This window comes from Pseudorca crassidens, chromosome 14, assembly GCF_039906515.1.
Source record: "Pseudorca crassidens isolate mPseCra1 chromosome 14, mPseCra1.hap1, whole genome shotgun sequence".
In the NCBI taxonomy this organism is placed as follows: Eukaryota; Metazoa; Chordata; class Mammalia; order Artiodactyla; family Delphinidae; genus Pseudorca; species Pseudorca crassidens.
The window spans coordinates 73,630,675-73,646,469 of NC_090309.1; the positions used below are offsets into that span (position 1 = coordinate 73,630,675).

At 47.8% G+C, this 15,795-nt stretch overlaps 2 protein-coding genes across 10 annotated transcripts in view; one reads left to right on the forward strand and one right to left on the reverse strand.

The window, feature by feature from the left end:
- ITSN2 (intersectin 2) overlaps nt 1-7,828 on the forward strand; it is a 158,769-nt gene extending 150,941 nt beyond the window's left edge. For all 9 annotated transcript variants that reach the window (XM_067703576.1, XM_067703570.1, XM_067703571.1 and 6 more), the window contains 7 exons: nt 1,042-1,209; nt 1,613-1,828; nt 2,412-2,533; nt 3,271-3,353; nt 5,957-6,040; nt 6,484-6,657; nt 7,170-7,828. In XM_067703576.1, coding sequence (XP_067559677.1) covers nt 1,042-1,209; nt 1,613-1,828; nt 2,412-2,533; nt 3,271-3,353; nt 5,957-6,040; nt 6,484-6,657; nt 7,170-7,327 — 1,005 coding nt within the window. In that variant the 3' untranslated portion in view covers nt 7,328-7,828. The remainder of the gene's footprint in view (nt 1-1,041; nt 1,210-1,612; nt 1,829-2,411; nt 2,534-3,270; nt 3,354-5,956; nt 6,041-6,483; nt 6,658-7,169) is intronic.
- The window catches only part of LOC137205406 (protein FAM228B), a 57,767-nt gene continuing 42,026 nt past the window's right edge, over nt 55-15,795 (reverse strand). Inside the window, exons 10-11 of the transcript XR_010934120.1 lie at nt 11,775-11,917; nt 55-9,929 (exon numbers count right to left, since the gene is read on the reverse strand). The gene's annotated coding sequence lies outside the window, so the exon portion shown is untranslated. The remainder of the gene's footprint in view (nt 9,930-11,774; nt 11,918-15,795) is intronic.

Consider the following 15,795-nt stretch of genomic DNA (forward strand, 5'->3'; position numbering starts at 1 on the left):
GTAATCATTGAGGTAATTTTAATCATCTTACAAAGAAAAACAGTAGAAATAATATAAGACTGTTGCTTTTATTATGCCTTGATCTCTGGTTTGTAAGCCATGTTAACTCAATATAGACCTTATGTTACAGAATTAATGTCACAGTTCTGATACCAAATGGACCCGTTAATATACATTAATCCACAGTCCCTTACCTGAAATATTTGGGGCCAGATGTGTTTCAGAATTCAGAATGTAATTCAAATGCTGTATATTACATGACACCCCAACAAGCCTGGGCAGCACCGATAAGCAACACATTAATAGTCCTACAGAGAAATTCATGAATAATCACTATAAGTAGACATAAAAAGTTCATCTCTTCAGTTTAGGTCAAGTTTTGCCACTAAATGAGTAATGAAAACAGCTTTAGGCTTCCAGAGCTTTTTCATATCTTGGAACTATAAATGAAGCACAGGAGTCGTCTACTGATGGGCCCGCTAATTTCCAGAGGGACCACACAAATTTGCATTCTCTATCCCTTTACCTTTGGAACATTAGCGTGAAGTCACTTCTCAGTGAAATGAATGCATTTTCCTGCATGCTGACAACATGGTTTTATTGTGTTTTTTCCGTGGCAGGGGATTCATTGCTTTCAGCAGATTTCTCAGAAGGATCAGTGACCCCCAAAATATAATGAAATGTTGCTATTCAGCAAGTTAACATACTTACCAAAGGCGCAGGCAGTTTATACTGGAGGGTTCACCCTAAAGGCACATGGCTTGTTACTGGGGGAAGTAAGGACGCACCCTTACACATACAGCCTATCCCCAGACCCAGCTAGAGGGCCACCAGAGACCCACAGGGCACTTGGTCCATGTAGCGCTTGGCCCACCCTCTTGTCACTGAGTCACCTGTCTCCCCGAGTACTCGGGGGCCCTGAGCCTCTCAAGGGTAAATGACTGTCTTGCCCACTATTGTATTTCCAGCGCCCAGCACCCGGATGGCAGGGCAGGTGGAAGACGTAAGACATCCCACATGACACAGCCCCCTCTCTTCCAGATTCTGGAGAACACCCCAGAAAATCACGTAGACCACTCCTCTCTGAAGCTGGCCCTCGAGCGGGCAGAGGAGCTCTGCTCGCAAGTTAATGAAGGAGTTCGGGAGAAGGAAAATTCAGACCGACTGGAGTGGATCCAGACTCACGTGCAGTGTGAAGGTCTCGCGGAGGTGAGGCCTGTGGGGCTGAGCTGGGTGCCGCCAGGCAGGCTCTGGGTGGGGAGCCAGGTTCGTGCCTTCCCCTAGTGTAGACAGTGTGTGCCTCAGCTCAGCCCATGCAGACTCACCCTCCTGCCCATTCTTGGGTTGTCATCTTCCTTTCTCATAAAGAGAGATGTTTTGAGTTCTTTGAATTCAGCCGGGAGAATCAGTATTCTGTGGTTTTGTAAGTAATTATTTTCACTATGCCAGTTTGAACTTTGAAGAGAAATAAATGTAAGGATCTTCTGTGCAAAAGTGAATGATTACAGCCACACTCCCACCTAGAAGGTCTACCGCACCTCCCTCAGGTCCAGGGCGCTGGCCTCGCCAGGGGTGCTGGGAGTTACAAAGTGACAGTTTCTTTCTCTTTAAGCAACTTGTTTTCAACTCCCTCACCAACTGCCTGGGACCCCGCAAGCTCCTGCACAGCGGAAAGCTGTACAAGACCAAGAGCAACAAGGAGCTGCACGGGTTCCTCTTCAATGACTTCCTGCTTCTCACCTACATGGTCAAGCAGTTTGCTGTTTCCTCGGGCTCCGAGAAACTTTTCAGCTCTAAGTCCAACGCTCAATTCAAAATGTATAAAATGGTAAGTGTCACATTCCTGGCAGTAGCATCAAGAGCACAACGAGGTGTTTCCTTTACTTTAAGGACCTCCTTCCCAGCCTGAGCCTTTCCTGTCCTCATGGGACTCTCTCCACCTGCCTCCAGACGGCTCACGCTTCCTTTGTCACTTCCCAGGGAAGAAGCCTAGTGTGGCTGGGCCTTCACTGCCCTCTGACAGCCACCAGCTGGATTCCAGCTATGGATTCCAGCTTCCTTCGCAGCAAACACGATGTGTGATCCCACCTCCGTCCACATTCAGCATCGGGTCTCTCCGTAAAACCAAGGCTGACGGGAAGGGTCAAGTGTCAGTGCCTGGAGGAGAGACCCTGTCACGTGAGCTGTCAAAGACACTCGGTGCTCCTGTCCCCACTTTAGTAACATCTGATCTACCCTAGATATTTACTTTCATGACACAGAGGCAGTTTCTTTTCTCCTAAGTAAAGGACTCTGGAAGCTAGACCCCTCTACTTCTCAACAAGGCTCTTCAGAACAGACAATTCTGGACGTAGGAGGGTGGAGTGTTCTGACCCATTTCACAGCCTGTGTTTTGGCCCTAATTCTTTCAGCCCATTTTCCTGAATGAAGCCTTGGTGAAACTGCCCACAGACCCTTCCAGCGATGAGCCTGTCTTCCACATTTCTCACATTGACCGGGTCTACACCCTCCGAACAGACAACATTAATGAGAGGTCAGTCCTGACCACGTGTGACCTGCCTTGAGGCCTAGGAGAAAGCCTGACCTCTCCCTCCGCCATAAACCCACCTCCAGCCCGTGCTCACGCCCTACTAATTCCTCCTCCACCACAGTCCCACTGGCAGGCCTTGGTTTAGACGTGCCAGGTTACTGCAAACGCCTCTAACACACTTTCCTGCTTCCAGCCTCTCCTCGGGATCTTCCGAAGTGGGAGAGCCAACACCTCACTTCCTACTGCAATCCCTCAGGGACAGTCTGTGCTCCTTCGCCTGCTCTCTGAGGCTGTCCCGTGCCTCTGGGTCTCAGTCCCATCCCTGCACTCCCGCCGGATTGTCTGCCCTCCCCCACTGCCCTCCCCCACTGCCCTCTGCATGGGTGCCTTCTTCCCTCCCTGCCTGGCCAGCTACGCGTCCTGTCCTCTGGGTGTAGCTCCTCCTCCGCTGCGTGCACAGCTCTCTGCAATAGAACCTGTCATTTGTCGTGCTGAGCTGCCATTGCATCTTCCATCTCTGTGCGCCCAGCACCTGACAAGTGCTTGGTGCCGTCAAGAACTTTCTAGAAATTCTCAGCTTGATCCTCAATTAGCAAACAAGTCCTTAAGTTGAATTACTCTGAAGTCTATGATTGGGAACTTCTCAAAGCCAAGGTTAGCAAGCACAGAGCTCTGGGGCTCCTGGTGGACCTGTGAGCCGTGTGCGAAGTCTGCCCGATGGCACTCTGCTTCTCCTCCAGGACGGCCTGGGTCCAGAAGATCAAGGCGGCATCTGAGCAGTACATCGACACCGAAAAGAAGAAACGGGAGAAGGCTTATCAAGGTAGTGGGGGGGGGGGGGGGGGCGGTGCCTGAGAGGGTTGGAACCAGCCACCAGGGGACCCTGGGCACTGGGCGGGGTCCCAGCTTCAGGGCACAGGCTGCTGCTCCTGCAGTGAGGGGATAAACAGGGACAGCCTGAAAGACCAGACTTGCCGCGGGCGAGCTCGGCAGAGCCCGCTCGGCCTCCCACAGCCGTTTCAAACCTCCTGGGGGCCTCCCTGAGCCCCCCGCACTGTCCCCTACATAGACGGGGGTCATCCAGTGCGAGCCCTGGGACCTCCCTTCTCTCTGTGGCAAGGTCTCTGTCCCTCCTCCCCACACACACTCTTCACTCTCGTTTCCAGGAAGAGGGGTCTGTCCTTTGCATAACCAGCCCTGCCTCTGCTTGGTCCATTTTGCTCCATCAAACTTCACTTCTACAGCCCGTTTCCCCTCTGCTCCTCCCCCACCCAGCCTCTACCCCACCCCTCCTCCAGGTCCAGCCAGCCTCCTCCCAGCACTGGGTTCGGGACCCTACACTCAGAGCCTTTCACTCCGCTTGCTGTCCCATCAATCTGTGCGAATGGCTTGCTCACACGACGTCAGTGACCACCCCCAACAACTTGGCTCGCTTTCCCCAACAGCAGGAAATTGAGGCCCCTCCCTCCCCCGGACCTCATGACACCCCTGAGGGTCCTTGTACCATCAGATCTTCTTTCATCATCTCCTTCCTAGCTCTGCTTCCTCCCACCCTACCCCAAGAGTTCTGAGCCTCCCTCCCTCGTGTCACCCCAGCTTCAGTGGTCACGGCTGGCCTGCTGTCCCTGCAGCCCCTGCTCTCCAGAAACACCTGCACCACTCCTCCTGTTGGATTAACCTCCTTCCAGAAGTAGCTCCTCCCGATAATCTCAGTGGCCGGTAGTATTGTCCTTGGGCGCACACTGGAAATGTGCTCTCTGACCATCCCCATCCCCCTGCATCTCTAGACAGTTGCAGAGTCCCGCATAGATTCTCTCCGTGGTTCTCTTCCCCATTTGCATAGCCCTGTCCTCTCCTGGTGGCACAGCCCTATTAAGACCCTCCAGTCTCCCACCAGGCTCTGGCACAAGGCCCCTCCCTAAGTCCTCCCACTTAGGTTCCTGGCTGCTGGAAGAGTTGCAGCTCTTTATGTTTTTTTATTCAGGTTTCCCTTATTTTGTTATATACTCCTGAAAGGTATACGTAAATTGGCTTTTGCTAATTGAATCTTATTTTAATGGTACTTTAAAGGCATGTTATTGAAAAATCAATGATTGAATCTTTTCAGAAAGCATATAATGATCTCTTAATTGGTCGAAGATAAATCGAAGTTTTTCTTTACACCATTATCTGTACATATTGTTATGCACTTTCCACGTGTTCCATTCTTTAGACCTTTATTACTTAACTCTGTGCCAGGCCCTGTGCTAGGCTTAACTGGGCCTACAAAATGAATATGGCCCAGCCCTGCCTTCAAGGGGAACTGAATGCCAGTGCCTGCTGGGCGGGTGGGCACATAGGAGGGGTGGGCCACTTCTCACAGAGAAGGTTCTACTTGCCCTGAGCTTTGAAAAGTCAGTAGCTCACCAAGCAGCTTTTGTTAGTTTTTAAACCCCTAAGGGCAAACCCTGCTTAACTAACTTTATAGTTACCAAGATAATCTGAGTTCACTAACTCATTTCTCTCCATATTAAAAGTGTTTCTGAGTACCTCCTAAAATAAGGTCTTAAATAAAAGTTTATAAGCTAAAGTGTTTACATGTAATTGGAATTATGGTGAGTGGTTAAGAAGGTAGACTTCGAGGACTTCCCTGGTGGTCCAGTCCACTTGCACTGCAGGGGGCACGGGTTCAATCCCTGGTTGGGGAACTAAGATCCCACATGCCACGCAGCACAGCCAAAAAAAATAATAATTAAAAATAAATTCTAAAAAAAGAAAGTGGACTTTGGTATCTGATGTGTTTTTGACCTTGCCGTTTTAGAAGCTCTGTGACATAAGCACGTTATGGTCATTTCTAAGACTCAGTTTTCTCATATTTGACAATGGCAGTTACAAAGAGCTGCGCTGTAAATGTGCAGTTTAAGTATTGTAACTTATGTAAAAGTCGATCACGTGCCTAACACAAAGTAAGTATCCAATAAATGTTAGCTGCTTTTAAGTGCTGAATGAATATAATGTGTGGTGATGTTATTACTATTACTACTGCTAGGCAGTGGAGGGGTTAACACAAGGATGAATAAACAGTCTGTGCTCTGCCATGGCCCCTCCTGACAGAGGGGATGGACTGACACAGAAGTTCACACCCAGCAGGCTGTGGGATGCACAGAGGAGGGAAGGGATCCAGGAGGTGAGATTGGACCTGCATGTTGAAGGATGTGTAGGATGCTGATGGGCAGAGATGGTGGGGAGGTACCCTAGCAGGCGACACAGCCTGGGCAAAGTCACAGAGCAGCCAGATGCTGCCAGGCCCAGTTCAGTGGCACGTGAGGCTGGGGAGTGCTGGGGTTGGTCAGAAAGACAAGACTATCTACAGCTTAGCATCATCACTCTGCTGTCTGCATTCTCAGAGAAGAAATTAACAACATCACTACTCTTCCTCTTTTGTAGCTCGCTCTCAAAAGTCTTCAGGCATCGGGCGTCTGATGGTGCATGTCATTGAAGCTACAGAACTAAAAGCCTGTAAACCAAATGGTAAATGCTTCTTTCATTCAACTGGTGTGGTAACTACCCTGCTCTTTGCTGATAACTCTTCTGAACATTGAATAACGGGACACTTTTTAAAAGTCAGTATTTCCAGTGCCACTAAAATGGTTATTGGACCAAAATTATTATCACTCTAGTTTCCCAATAAATGCCGATGCCTCCTTCCTCAGTGCTTCTGAGTAGAGAAGGCAGGAAGCAAGCTGCACTGACACATGCTCATGGGGAGCAGCCCTGGCATTCGCGCCCACAGTCCCTCCCCAGGTTTATGATGCTGTCAGCACTGGGAACAGAGACCACAAGGCAGATGCAGACCCTCAGGCAGTGGCCACTGTGGCCATGGTCTATAGAGAAACATCTGTGTAGATCCTGCTTCTGCTCGAAGAAGGCCCTCTTGTCACATGCCACATGTATACTGGTTTGTTTTTGTTCAGGAAAGAGCAATCCATACTGTGAAATCAGCATGGGCTCCCAGAGCTACACCACCAGAACCCTTCAGGACACACTAAATCCCAAGTGGAATTTTAACTGCCAGTTCTTTATTAAGGATCTTTATCAGGATGTGCTGTGTCTTACCATGTTCGACAGAGACCAGTTTTCACCAGATGGTAAAGTATAACTCCGGGGGGTGGGGGCGGGGATATGAAGTTTCCCCCATACTCTAGGATCTGGGGTCTGGAAGCCGGGTGCTCAGCCTTGTTTTTACCCCAAGACACCTAAGGGCAGTGACACAGGCCATGGTCCTCAGCAGCTCTCAGTGGCTGCAGGTGGGATACCTTCTCAGGGGAAAGGGGGGGGTGGCCTCAGGTGTGTTTCAGGTCTTTGACCCCAGTCACCCCTGCTTACCTAATGGAAACGCTGTGCTCCTGGCACCTACTGAATGGGTGAGCCATTCCCTGACCAAAGAGGCTTGGATTCCCAGCAGTTTGAGTTTCCCTCACACAAATCCCTTGTTCTGCATGCATCCATCCATTCACAGTATCCAACGGCCATTAACCAAAAGAAGTTACTTGTTTTGAATTTGAAAGTTTTATGAATCCTGTTTCAGACACTCCTTCTGTGATAGTTTTTTAACAGTTTTTTAAAGAAGACTTTTGACTCTCACTTGTCTATTCACCAGATTTCCTGGGTCGCACTGAAGTTCCAGTGGCAAAAATTCGAACAGAACAGGAAAGCAAAGGCCCTACAACCCGCCGACTGCTGCTGCATGAGGTCCCCACTGGGGAGGTCTGGGTGCGCTTTGACCTGCAGCTTTTTGAGCAAAAAACTCTCCTGTAGGGGCCTTAGGGATCTGCCCACTAGGCTGGGGCTGGAGAAGATAGCCGGTGCTGCCCCTGAGCTGGCGGAGCGTCGCGCCGCTTCATCCATCACAAGGCCACGCATGCTGGGGCCTCTATTTTATCGCACACTAAATCGCTAGCAATCTATGCAAACATGACCTTCCCTATAAATAAACCAAACCCCATAGCACAGTGCCTTGTATTAGTGTTAACATGTTCGGCTGTGTTTAGATGCCAGGATTTCCATTTTCAGGGCTATAAAAAGTATTATGTGGAAATGAGGCATCAGACCACCAGACGTTACCACTTGGTTGAATGTGTCCACTGTGGGTGGTTTGGGTGACGCTGTAACCATTTCACACCACGTGACCTCCGCTGGGTCACAGCCACTCAGGAGGTGAAGGACTGGGAAGAAATGCAGCCTCAGCGTGGGAACAGCCTGATTACGGAAATAGTGTCCACTTGTGCACTGAATAAAAACAGAAACTTGATCATTTTATTCCTGATTAGATTTTATCATTCTCTGCTGAGACAATATAGTTTGAAATCTAAGGGGGAAAGCTTGATTTACTTTAAATACTGTGAACTCTAATGATGCAGAAAATATTTTTCAACGTTAATTTTCTGAAGTATAAATTATTTATGTAAATTCCTTGTTTTTGCATATGTCATAGGACATGCATCTTTAAGCTTTATCATTGCCAATATGTACAGAAAGAGAATAAAAATATGTTTATGAATGTAACTTCAAAGCCTGACTGATTTACTTTCTATGTGAAAGGCTTTTAAAAGGTAATTTCAGGGGCTGCTTGTAATGAATCAGGACAGAATGTGGCGGGGGAGTAGTCAGTCAGGAGACCCCAGAGCCTCGTCTTGACTGCCATTGACTTGCTCTGTGACTCTGGTCACTTTACCTACTGTTTCTGGGGCTTGGTTTCTTTGATGGCTAGAATGGATGATCTCTGTGGGAGCTAGAGCGTTCCCTTTTGAGTGCCTCTGTTTGCCTAGCTGAGTAAACCCTCAGGGGTAACTTAGCCATGAAGAAAATGCACAAATATTAAAAATCATCAGCAGGTCCCTCAGCCCCTCCAGCTCCAGAAGCACCTGTCTCCCTCCCCCTGCCCCCATGCTGTCAGAGACACATCCACACCTGTCAGAGCTGTTTACTCAGCCTCTGGATTTTGAAATGTGAACTCTGTCTTGAACACTGATAAAAATAAGGTCTTTCTTACACACTAAATCCCTGGGTTAATGAGTACAACTGGGAAAAGATCTGCCTTTTGGAAGGAATCACACAGGCTACAGAAGCCCTGATTTCTCAGGGAGCAGGTGTTCTCTAGCAGCTATAAGGAAGGATTCAAATGTCCCCACACCATAGCCCCTGTTTCTGCCTAAACATAATCACTGGACAAAGAAAAACTGGAAAACAATTCAGAATATTCAAGGAAAAAAAATCCATCATTCCAGGTATTGATCCTGGGCACTGATGGGCTAAAACACAGACCTAAAAGGAATACGCCCCAGTGTCAAAGGAAGAGACGCTCAATATCTGAACCCAGACAATTAAGAATGTTGCTCAATTTAGGGAAAGTCTGGCTGCTCAGGCTCAGCCGCACTGAGCAAAGCAAACTGCTGATCTTCTACAGGGTTCTGAGACTCGAGCTGTGTTGGTTATGGAGGCAGGTGTGGGCTGATGTTCACAAGTCTGCCTCTGACCAGCTGACTTTCAAAGCATACAGCTGCCACTGATGTCAGGCAGGCTTAAAACCAGTCCTGGGGTTACCTGTGACCATAGCTATAGGATAATCCTTTCCTGGGACTGTGGGACTTCCTCACTGGGATGAACTGTGGCTAGTGCCATGTCTCCATGTCTAGATATGTTAGCATTCTTGTGGGACTCAGGACAGAGGAGCCTGCAAGAGGTGAGTCAGACAACTATGAAGTTACAGAGGATAGTTAATGGCAGTACTTCCAGCAACTCCAGTCACCCCCTTTGATGGAGGAACATGGCACTGCTCCTTAAGAAGTCACATCCTCTCCTGACAAAAACGGTAGCCTGATTTTCTGAAGGGCGAGGAAGGGACTACCTTACACTACCTACCCCTCCAGGGGAAAGACTGAGTGGCTGGAGGAGAGCCCAGCAAGCCCCTCCCGTGCTCTTCAGGATCAGGGTGCCCAGGCAGGCACGCCGGACAGCTCCACGCTCTGAAAGGGGACCCAAATTCTGAGCAGTCTAACATCACAAAGTCAGAGTGGCTTCGAGGAGATCGAGTACCCTGGTGTATGACCATGTGCTTTGGCACCAGAGGGACTGGACGTGGGATAGAGAACACCGCCACTTTCAAACCGTGCAGCTGACCTGGAGCGAGTTAGCAAACCTCTGAGCTTTGTGTAATGGAAGGTGATAATACTACCTTGCTGGGAAATTTTTTAAATGAATACACAGTACCTCACGCAGTTCCCGATTCACAAGGAGAGCTCAATAAACAGTAACTTATTATTCGGATATTCCTCAATTTAGGGAAAGTCTGGCTGGTCAGGCTGAGCTGCATTGAGCAAAGCAAACTGATCTTCTATTTCTTTCTTCTGTTTTTCCATTTCTGGAGAGAAAAAATGTTGGCAACGTTTTAACTGTTGTAGAGACACTGCAAAGTAAAGGTCAGCAAAGCTTTGTTACAAATGGCCCCTTATGGGGCACAGTTCCGGGGGCCCAGGACCTCTGCTGTCATCACTCTTCTTTCCACGGGCTGTGACCTCTGCCTCTGCTGGCCTTCCCCACCTACCCAGGATCTGGGTCTGTGCCGTCTGGTTCCTAAAACCTATTGACAGAAGAGCTGAGTGTAGGGTGGGGAAGAGGGGCTCACGAGACAGGGAGGAACTTCCCGGCTGATTCCAACTGACACTCATCTTCCGGGCAGCTTCCCAGCCAGCCCTCCCCTCACCTTACCCTCACTCTATCTGGGGTCTGCACCTCTCAGACAGGGCTTCCCGTGTCTCTGGACTCCACACAGCACTAACTTTCTGTGGTGTGGCAGAGATGACCAGCTCTCCATGAGACGCCAGCTCTCCCTGCCACTGTGCTCTGAGCAGCAGGGACTATTCTTCCCAGCACCCCCTGCCCCCTGCAGTCAGGGGCCGCCTTGTGACTTGGTCCTGGGGGCCCCCCTACACCCCCAGGCCAGACGTCCTCCATGACCTCTTCCCTTTTCAGTTTGACAGGAATGAATTCCTGGGGCAAGCTTAGCAGCCAGGTGCTGGAGATGAGAAATGTTCCTACAGCCAGGCGCCCTAAAGACTGCATGAAAGAGGGACGGCCTGCCAACCTGCTGACCCACCGGCTCCGGTACAGGAGCAAAAAATAAACTTCCAGTGTACGTAACCCACGCTCCACTTTTTGATCTCTTGGGAGCAACAGTTAGGCTGCCCTACCGTAAGGGCCTGGCTGACCACAGTCACGTTCAAACCTGACTGAGGGGCTGGCTCCCCGTGCTCTCAGACAGAAATACGCTCAGAGGTAACTTACCACATGAGAGGCATCCGTTTCTCTCTGGACAGACAGGAGAACAACGGGATTGGGTAGGAGTTGGGTCACAAAATACCTATCTAACAAGGTTTTTAAGCTAGAGAAAAGGACAGCCCCTCGCGCTTTGTGTGTGGTGGAGGGAAGGAGCCAGGCTGGTGCGTGAAAGAAGAGATGCAAAAATCTACGGCTCGCTCAGAACGGCAGGAAGCTGCTACCTACCAAGTGCCCGAAGCCCTCCCTAGAAGCGTCCCAACCCTCAGGCTTCAGGGTACAGGTTGTGGGAGAGAGGATGGAAGGGGAAATAGACCGTGAGCTGCCAGCTGTACCAACCAGGGTGTGAGCTCTGGGTAGGAAATCTGTGCATGGAAATTTCCTGCATGTAAAGGCCCTTCACATAAACTATCATTTTGCCCTAATTTTTTTTTTAGTATAAATTTCATTTCAAAAGATTCCCACCTGTTGTGACCAAACTATGGAGAACAAAATTTTTGGTCTGGTTTGGATGTAATAAGCAGTAAACGGTAGGAAAATGGCAGGAGAGCAAAAACTCAGAAAAAAAGAGCTGAGTATATCCTAGAGGGAAGATCCCCTCTGGCCAGGTTTTCTCTCACCTTATGAAGGGCACAATCTGTCCCCCAGAAGTGGGGTCCGGGGTCCCACAATCTCCTTTCTGAGCGTCTTCACCCAAGGCTCTCCTGCCAAAGGGTGCCCAGAAGAGACCCCACCACTTCTTCTGCATGAAATAAATCCTCCTTCTGCCTCCTCTTTCTCACTCCCTTCTTTGGCTACTACTGCCTGTTCTGCCCTCAGAGTCTGTCTGAGAGGAAGGGATTTGTCAATGGATTCTGGACTCTGTTTGCTATCTGTCGGATGTTACACAACTCTGCCATCCGAGCCCTGTTCCCCCCAGATCTCTGCTCACCAGACTCTTCTTTTCATGCTTTTTACTCCTGGCCAAGCTTCGAGGAATAAAACTGCCTTTCAGAAACAGTCTGACTTAGGTCACTAGTCGTTTTCTCTTTATCAGGCAGATATTTCTCTTCTGCACAGACAAGCTTTTCAGGACTGCAAAGAAAAGTAGAAAAAATTTACCTTAATTCAGTATAAACAGAATTGTACCATTCAATAACTGTCTGAAAATTAAGTTAAGGAACTCAATACTCACTTGATGAAAAAGAGACTGAGAAAACATCACTTTGTGGCCGTCAATCAGTCTGCGCCACCCACACCTCTGCTGCTGCCACTCTTAGGCAGTAAGTCACGTGACCTTCTCAGGCTGTGGCAGAGGCCCCTGACCCAGAGCCTCAGGCCCTAGAGCTGTAATTGGGACAGAGGGGCTCCAGGCAGCTTTAGAGGGCTCAGACCAGAAAGGCAGGACCAGGGCATCCATTTTCCAGGACATGCACAAGAAAGCAGAGAAAGAGAAAGGAAGCAGTTCACAAAGAGAAGCTATGACGAATGCCACACAGTCCCAAAGAGGAAAGGACTGGCCTCGTGGTCTCTCAAGTGGCCTGGCTATCTTCCTGACTGCTATGGTCTGAATGTTTGTGTCCCCCCAGAATTCAGATGTTGAAACACAACCCCCAATGTGATGTTATTAGGAGGTGAGGCGTTTGGGAGGTGATTAGGTCATGAGGGCAGAGACCTCATAAATGGGATTAGTGACCTTATAAAACAGGCCTAAGAGAGTTCCCTCACCCCTTCCACAGTGTCAACCAGAAAGCAGGTCCTTACCAGACACTGAATCTGCTGGCACCTTGATCTTGGACTTCCCTGCCTCCACAACTGAGAGAAATGTATTTCTGTCATTTATAAGCCACCCAGTCTCGTATCCTGTTATAGCAGCCTGAACAGACAGAGACACTGACTGTGGGTGGCTTCCATGACAGACTGATGCTTTCTAACATACCCAGGCCCCCTTGCCTTTTTTTTTTTAACTTGACAAGGACTCTGCTTTTTGTAATCAAACTGTCTCTAACATAGCCACCTTGCTCTTAAGTCCTTTTCTTACTTTATTGAACAGCCACCTGAGGCACCTCCAGGAGTGTCCTCTCAGAATGTTTCCCAGGGCTGTCTCCACTCCTGCCCTGGGAAGCCCAGGCCTATCTAGAGAAATCACCGCCCCCTTCATTCCTCCATTCCTGCCTTCCTTCCTTTACTCATCATACAATGTTCCAGCTGAGCATTTACTCATCAATGTTCCCAGAAGCATTTACTCATCATACAATGTTCCAGCTAAGTGCTGGGAGCACCAAGATAAGTTAGCAGCCCCTGCCCTCAAGGGGCTTGCTGTAGAGGCAAGAGGCAAATGGGGGAGTAGAGGTACTTCATCGTGTGATAATCCTCTCAAGTGCTGACTTGACCCAGATATTTCTGTGCTTTAGTATATTTCTTTTCTTTAGGGAGTGGGGATTTTTTAGAAGAAGCCAGAAAAGGTGGCAGGATTCAGAGGGCACCTTATGTGCTATGTTGAGTCTGGACATTATTGGAAGGGTTATGGGAAGCTACTGAAGGGTTTTCTGTTGGGGAGGGTTGATCACTTCAAAAAGATGGAAAGGTAGAGAGTCCATCAGAAGAGACAGACCCAAGCGCAGAATACCAGTTAAGGAGCTATGACCGTCTATAAAGGCTGAGGAGCCAGAGAAGGGAGATGAGGAAATAAAGCAATATAAAGTCTTTGTCTTGCTAGGGGATGGGGAGTTATATAATTATTGACATTTAAATAAAAATATTTGTTAAAACTGATAAACAAACCATGAAACCAGAAATAGAACATAAAACTTCCAAATCACAAGAAAACAAAGTAGTGTTGTTCATTCCAGCAAAACTCAGGATGGGGGATAAAAAGGAAACACCAAGAAAACACAACAGGGCTTTTTCTTTTTTTTCTTTCTCTCTCTCTTTCTTCCTCTCTTTCTTTCTCTCTTTTATAATTTTTTTTTTGTAGAATTTATAAGTCTGCACAGACTGACACTCCTGCTGCAAAAACTAGAGAAAAATAAAAAGAACTCACCTCCTTCCGGCCCCACAAAATTCATACTTTAAAGTCTTTGGACAGCAGTGTAAACAATTCCAGAGAAGAAAGAGCCCTTCCAGAATGAGCTGGCAATCTCTGGCTACTTTGTCCCCTGGGAGCTTTGGCCAACATCAGGTAGCAGGGACTGACTCCTCCATGCCCCTGGCGAACCTCTGGTGGATCTTTCCTCCCAGGCCTGGTGCTGTCCTTGAAAGTGAGTAGTCAACCTTGTTCTGAACACCACCCCACCCTGCGGAGGGGGGATCAAACCAGGGCACTTGAAAGAGGTCCCCTCAGGCCCTGAATATAGACAGCCTTCCCCAAAACCCATCTGAAAAAGAACCAAATAAAATGCTAGAACTATAAAAATAAAACAATTGAAAATAAGAACTCAGTGGGTGGGTTTAACAACATATTATTAGACACAATTGAAGAGATAATTAGTAAAAATACCTAGTATCAAATATGGGGCAACAAAAAGGATGGGAAATACACAAGAAAGGGTAAGAGACAGGGAGTACAATGAGAAAATCTAAAATATGTTTAACTGGAGTACCAGAAAGAAAGTAGAGAATATGGCAGAGGTAACCATCAAAGAGAAAATGAATGAGAACTTCCCAGAACTGACTAAAGATATCACTTTACAGATACAAAAAGACCCATGAATCCTGAGTAGGATAAATAAAAAGAAATCCGCATCTAGAAACATCATGGAAAACTACTAAAATCAAAGACAACAAGAAAATCTTAAAGGCATCCAGAAAAAAAAATAATTATCTTCAAAGGAACAACGGTAGGATGGGCAATTGAAAGAGCAAAAGACAGGGGGATATAATATTTGTTGAAAGAAAATATCTGCCAACCTAACATTCTTAATCCTGTGAGAACAGCCTTTAAGAATGAAAGTGAAAAAAAAATAAATAAAAAATAAATAAAAATTTAAAAAAAGTAATAAAAAAAATAAAAAAAAGAATGAAAGTAAAGTCTTGAAATGGCTACATACTGTGTGATTCCAACTATATGACATTCTGTAAAAGGCAAAACTATAGACACAGCAAAAAGACCTTTCCTGCATTTGCTACGAGTTTTGCTTCCCACAGGCCTTGCAGAAGCTGTGGGCTGCTCTCTTGGAACCACTCTGTGGAGACTGAAAGTCAGCTGGGGCAATCTGGCATACTGCCTGGCCTTCTCTAGTTCTTTAAAATTCTTTTAAGGTACATCGTTTTCCTACAGGAAGATAAAAATCTAAATCAACACTCTTAAAGTCAACTCCAGTCACTCTTGGGGTAGGAAATCACTTGACAATTGAAGTCTCTAAAGACAAAGCCCCATGATCACAAGTACCCATCTTATACTGAAAAATAGCCCTCCGCTCTTCATCCAACTCTTGCTGTCTTCTAAACAGAGGATCACAGAAAGGTGGGACCATAACCTGCGAGAACATGACTCTTTGAGGACGCAAGTACAGTTTGTATTAAGCATTTTAAATCTGTCTGAAGCATTCGAGTGTGGCCTTACTCTATACCAACTCGGTTGAGAATAAGGACCCAGGAATAATGTCATACAGAGCAAGGGAAGCGTAAATGCCACCTGCCTCACACTAGGATATTTCACTGAGCCTTAAGTGGCTGAATGGAGCAAGGGCCACCCAAAGAGAAGACACATACTCCTGTTCAGAGTTCTACAGTATCACTGCATCAGTCAACAAATATCTGCTAATGCGACTGCGTGCTGCAACCCAGCAAGGTCCTGTCCTTGGGGATCTCTCAGTCTAGAACAGACAAGTCATAGACAACGACCACCTTGTCATGAGAGGCGTCAGCTCGGGTGCTTTAGGAGCACAAGGCAGAGCCCTAAGCCGGCTTGGGAGGAAGAGCGCCCCCTTGGGGGCTGACCACTGGTCTCTAAGGGCCCATGAGAACCGCGG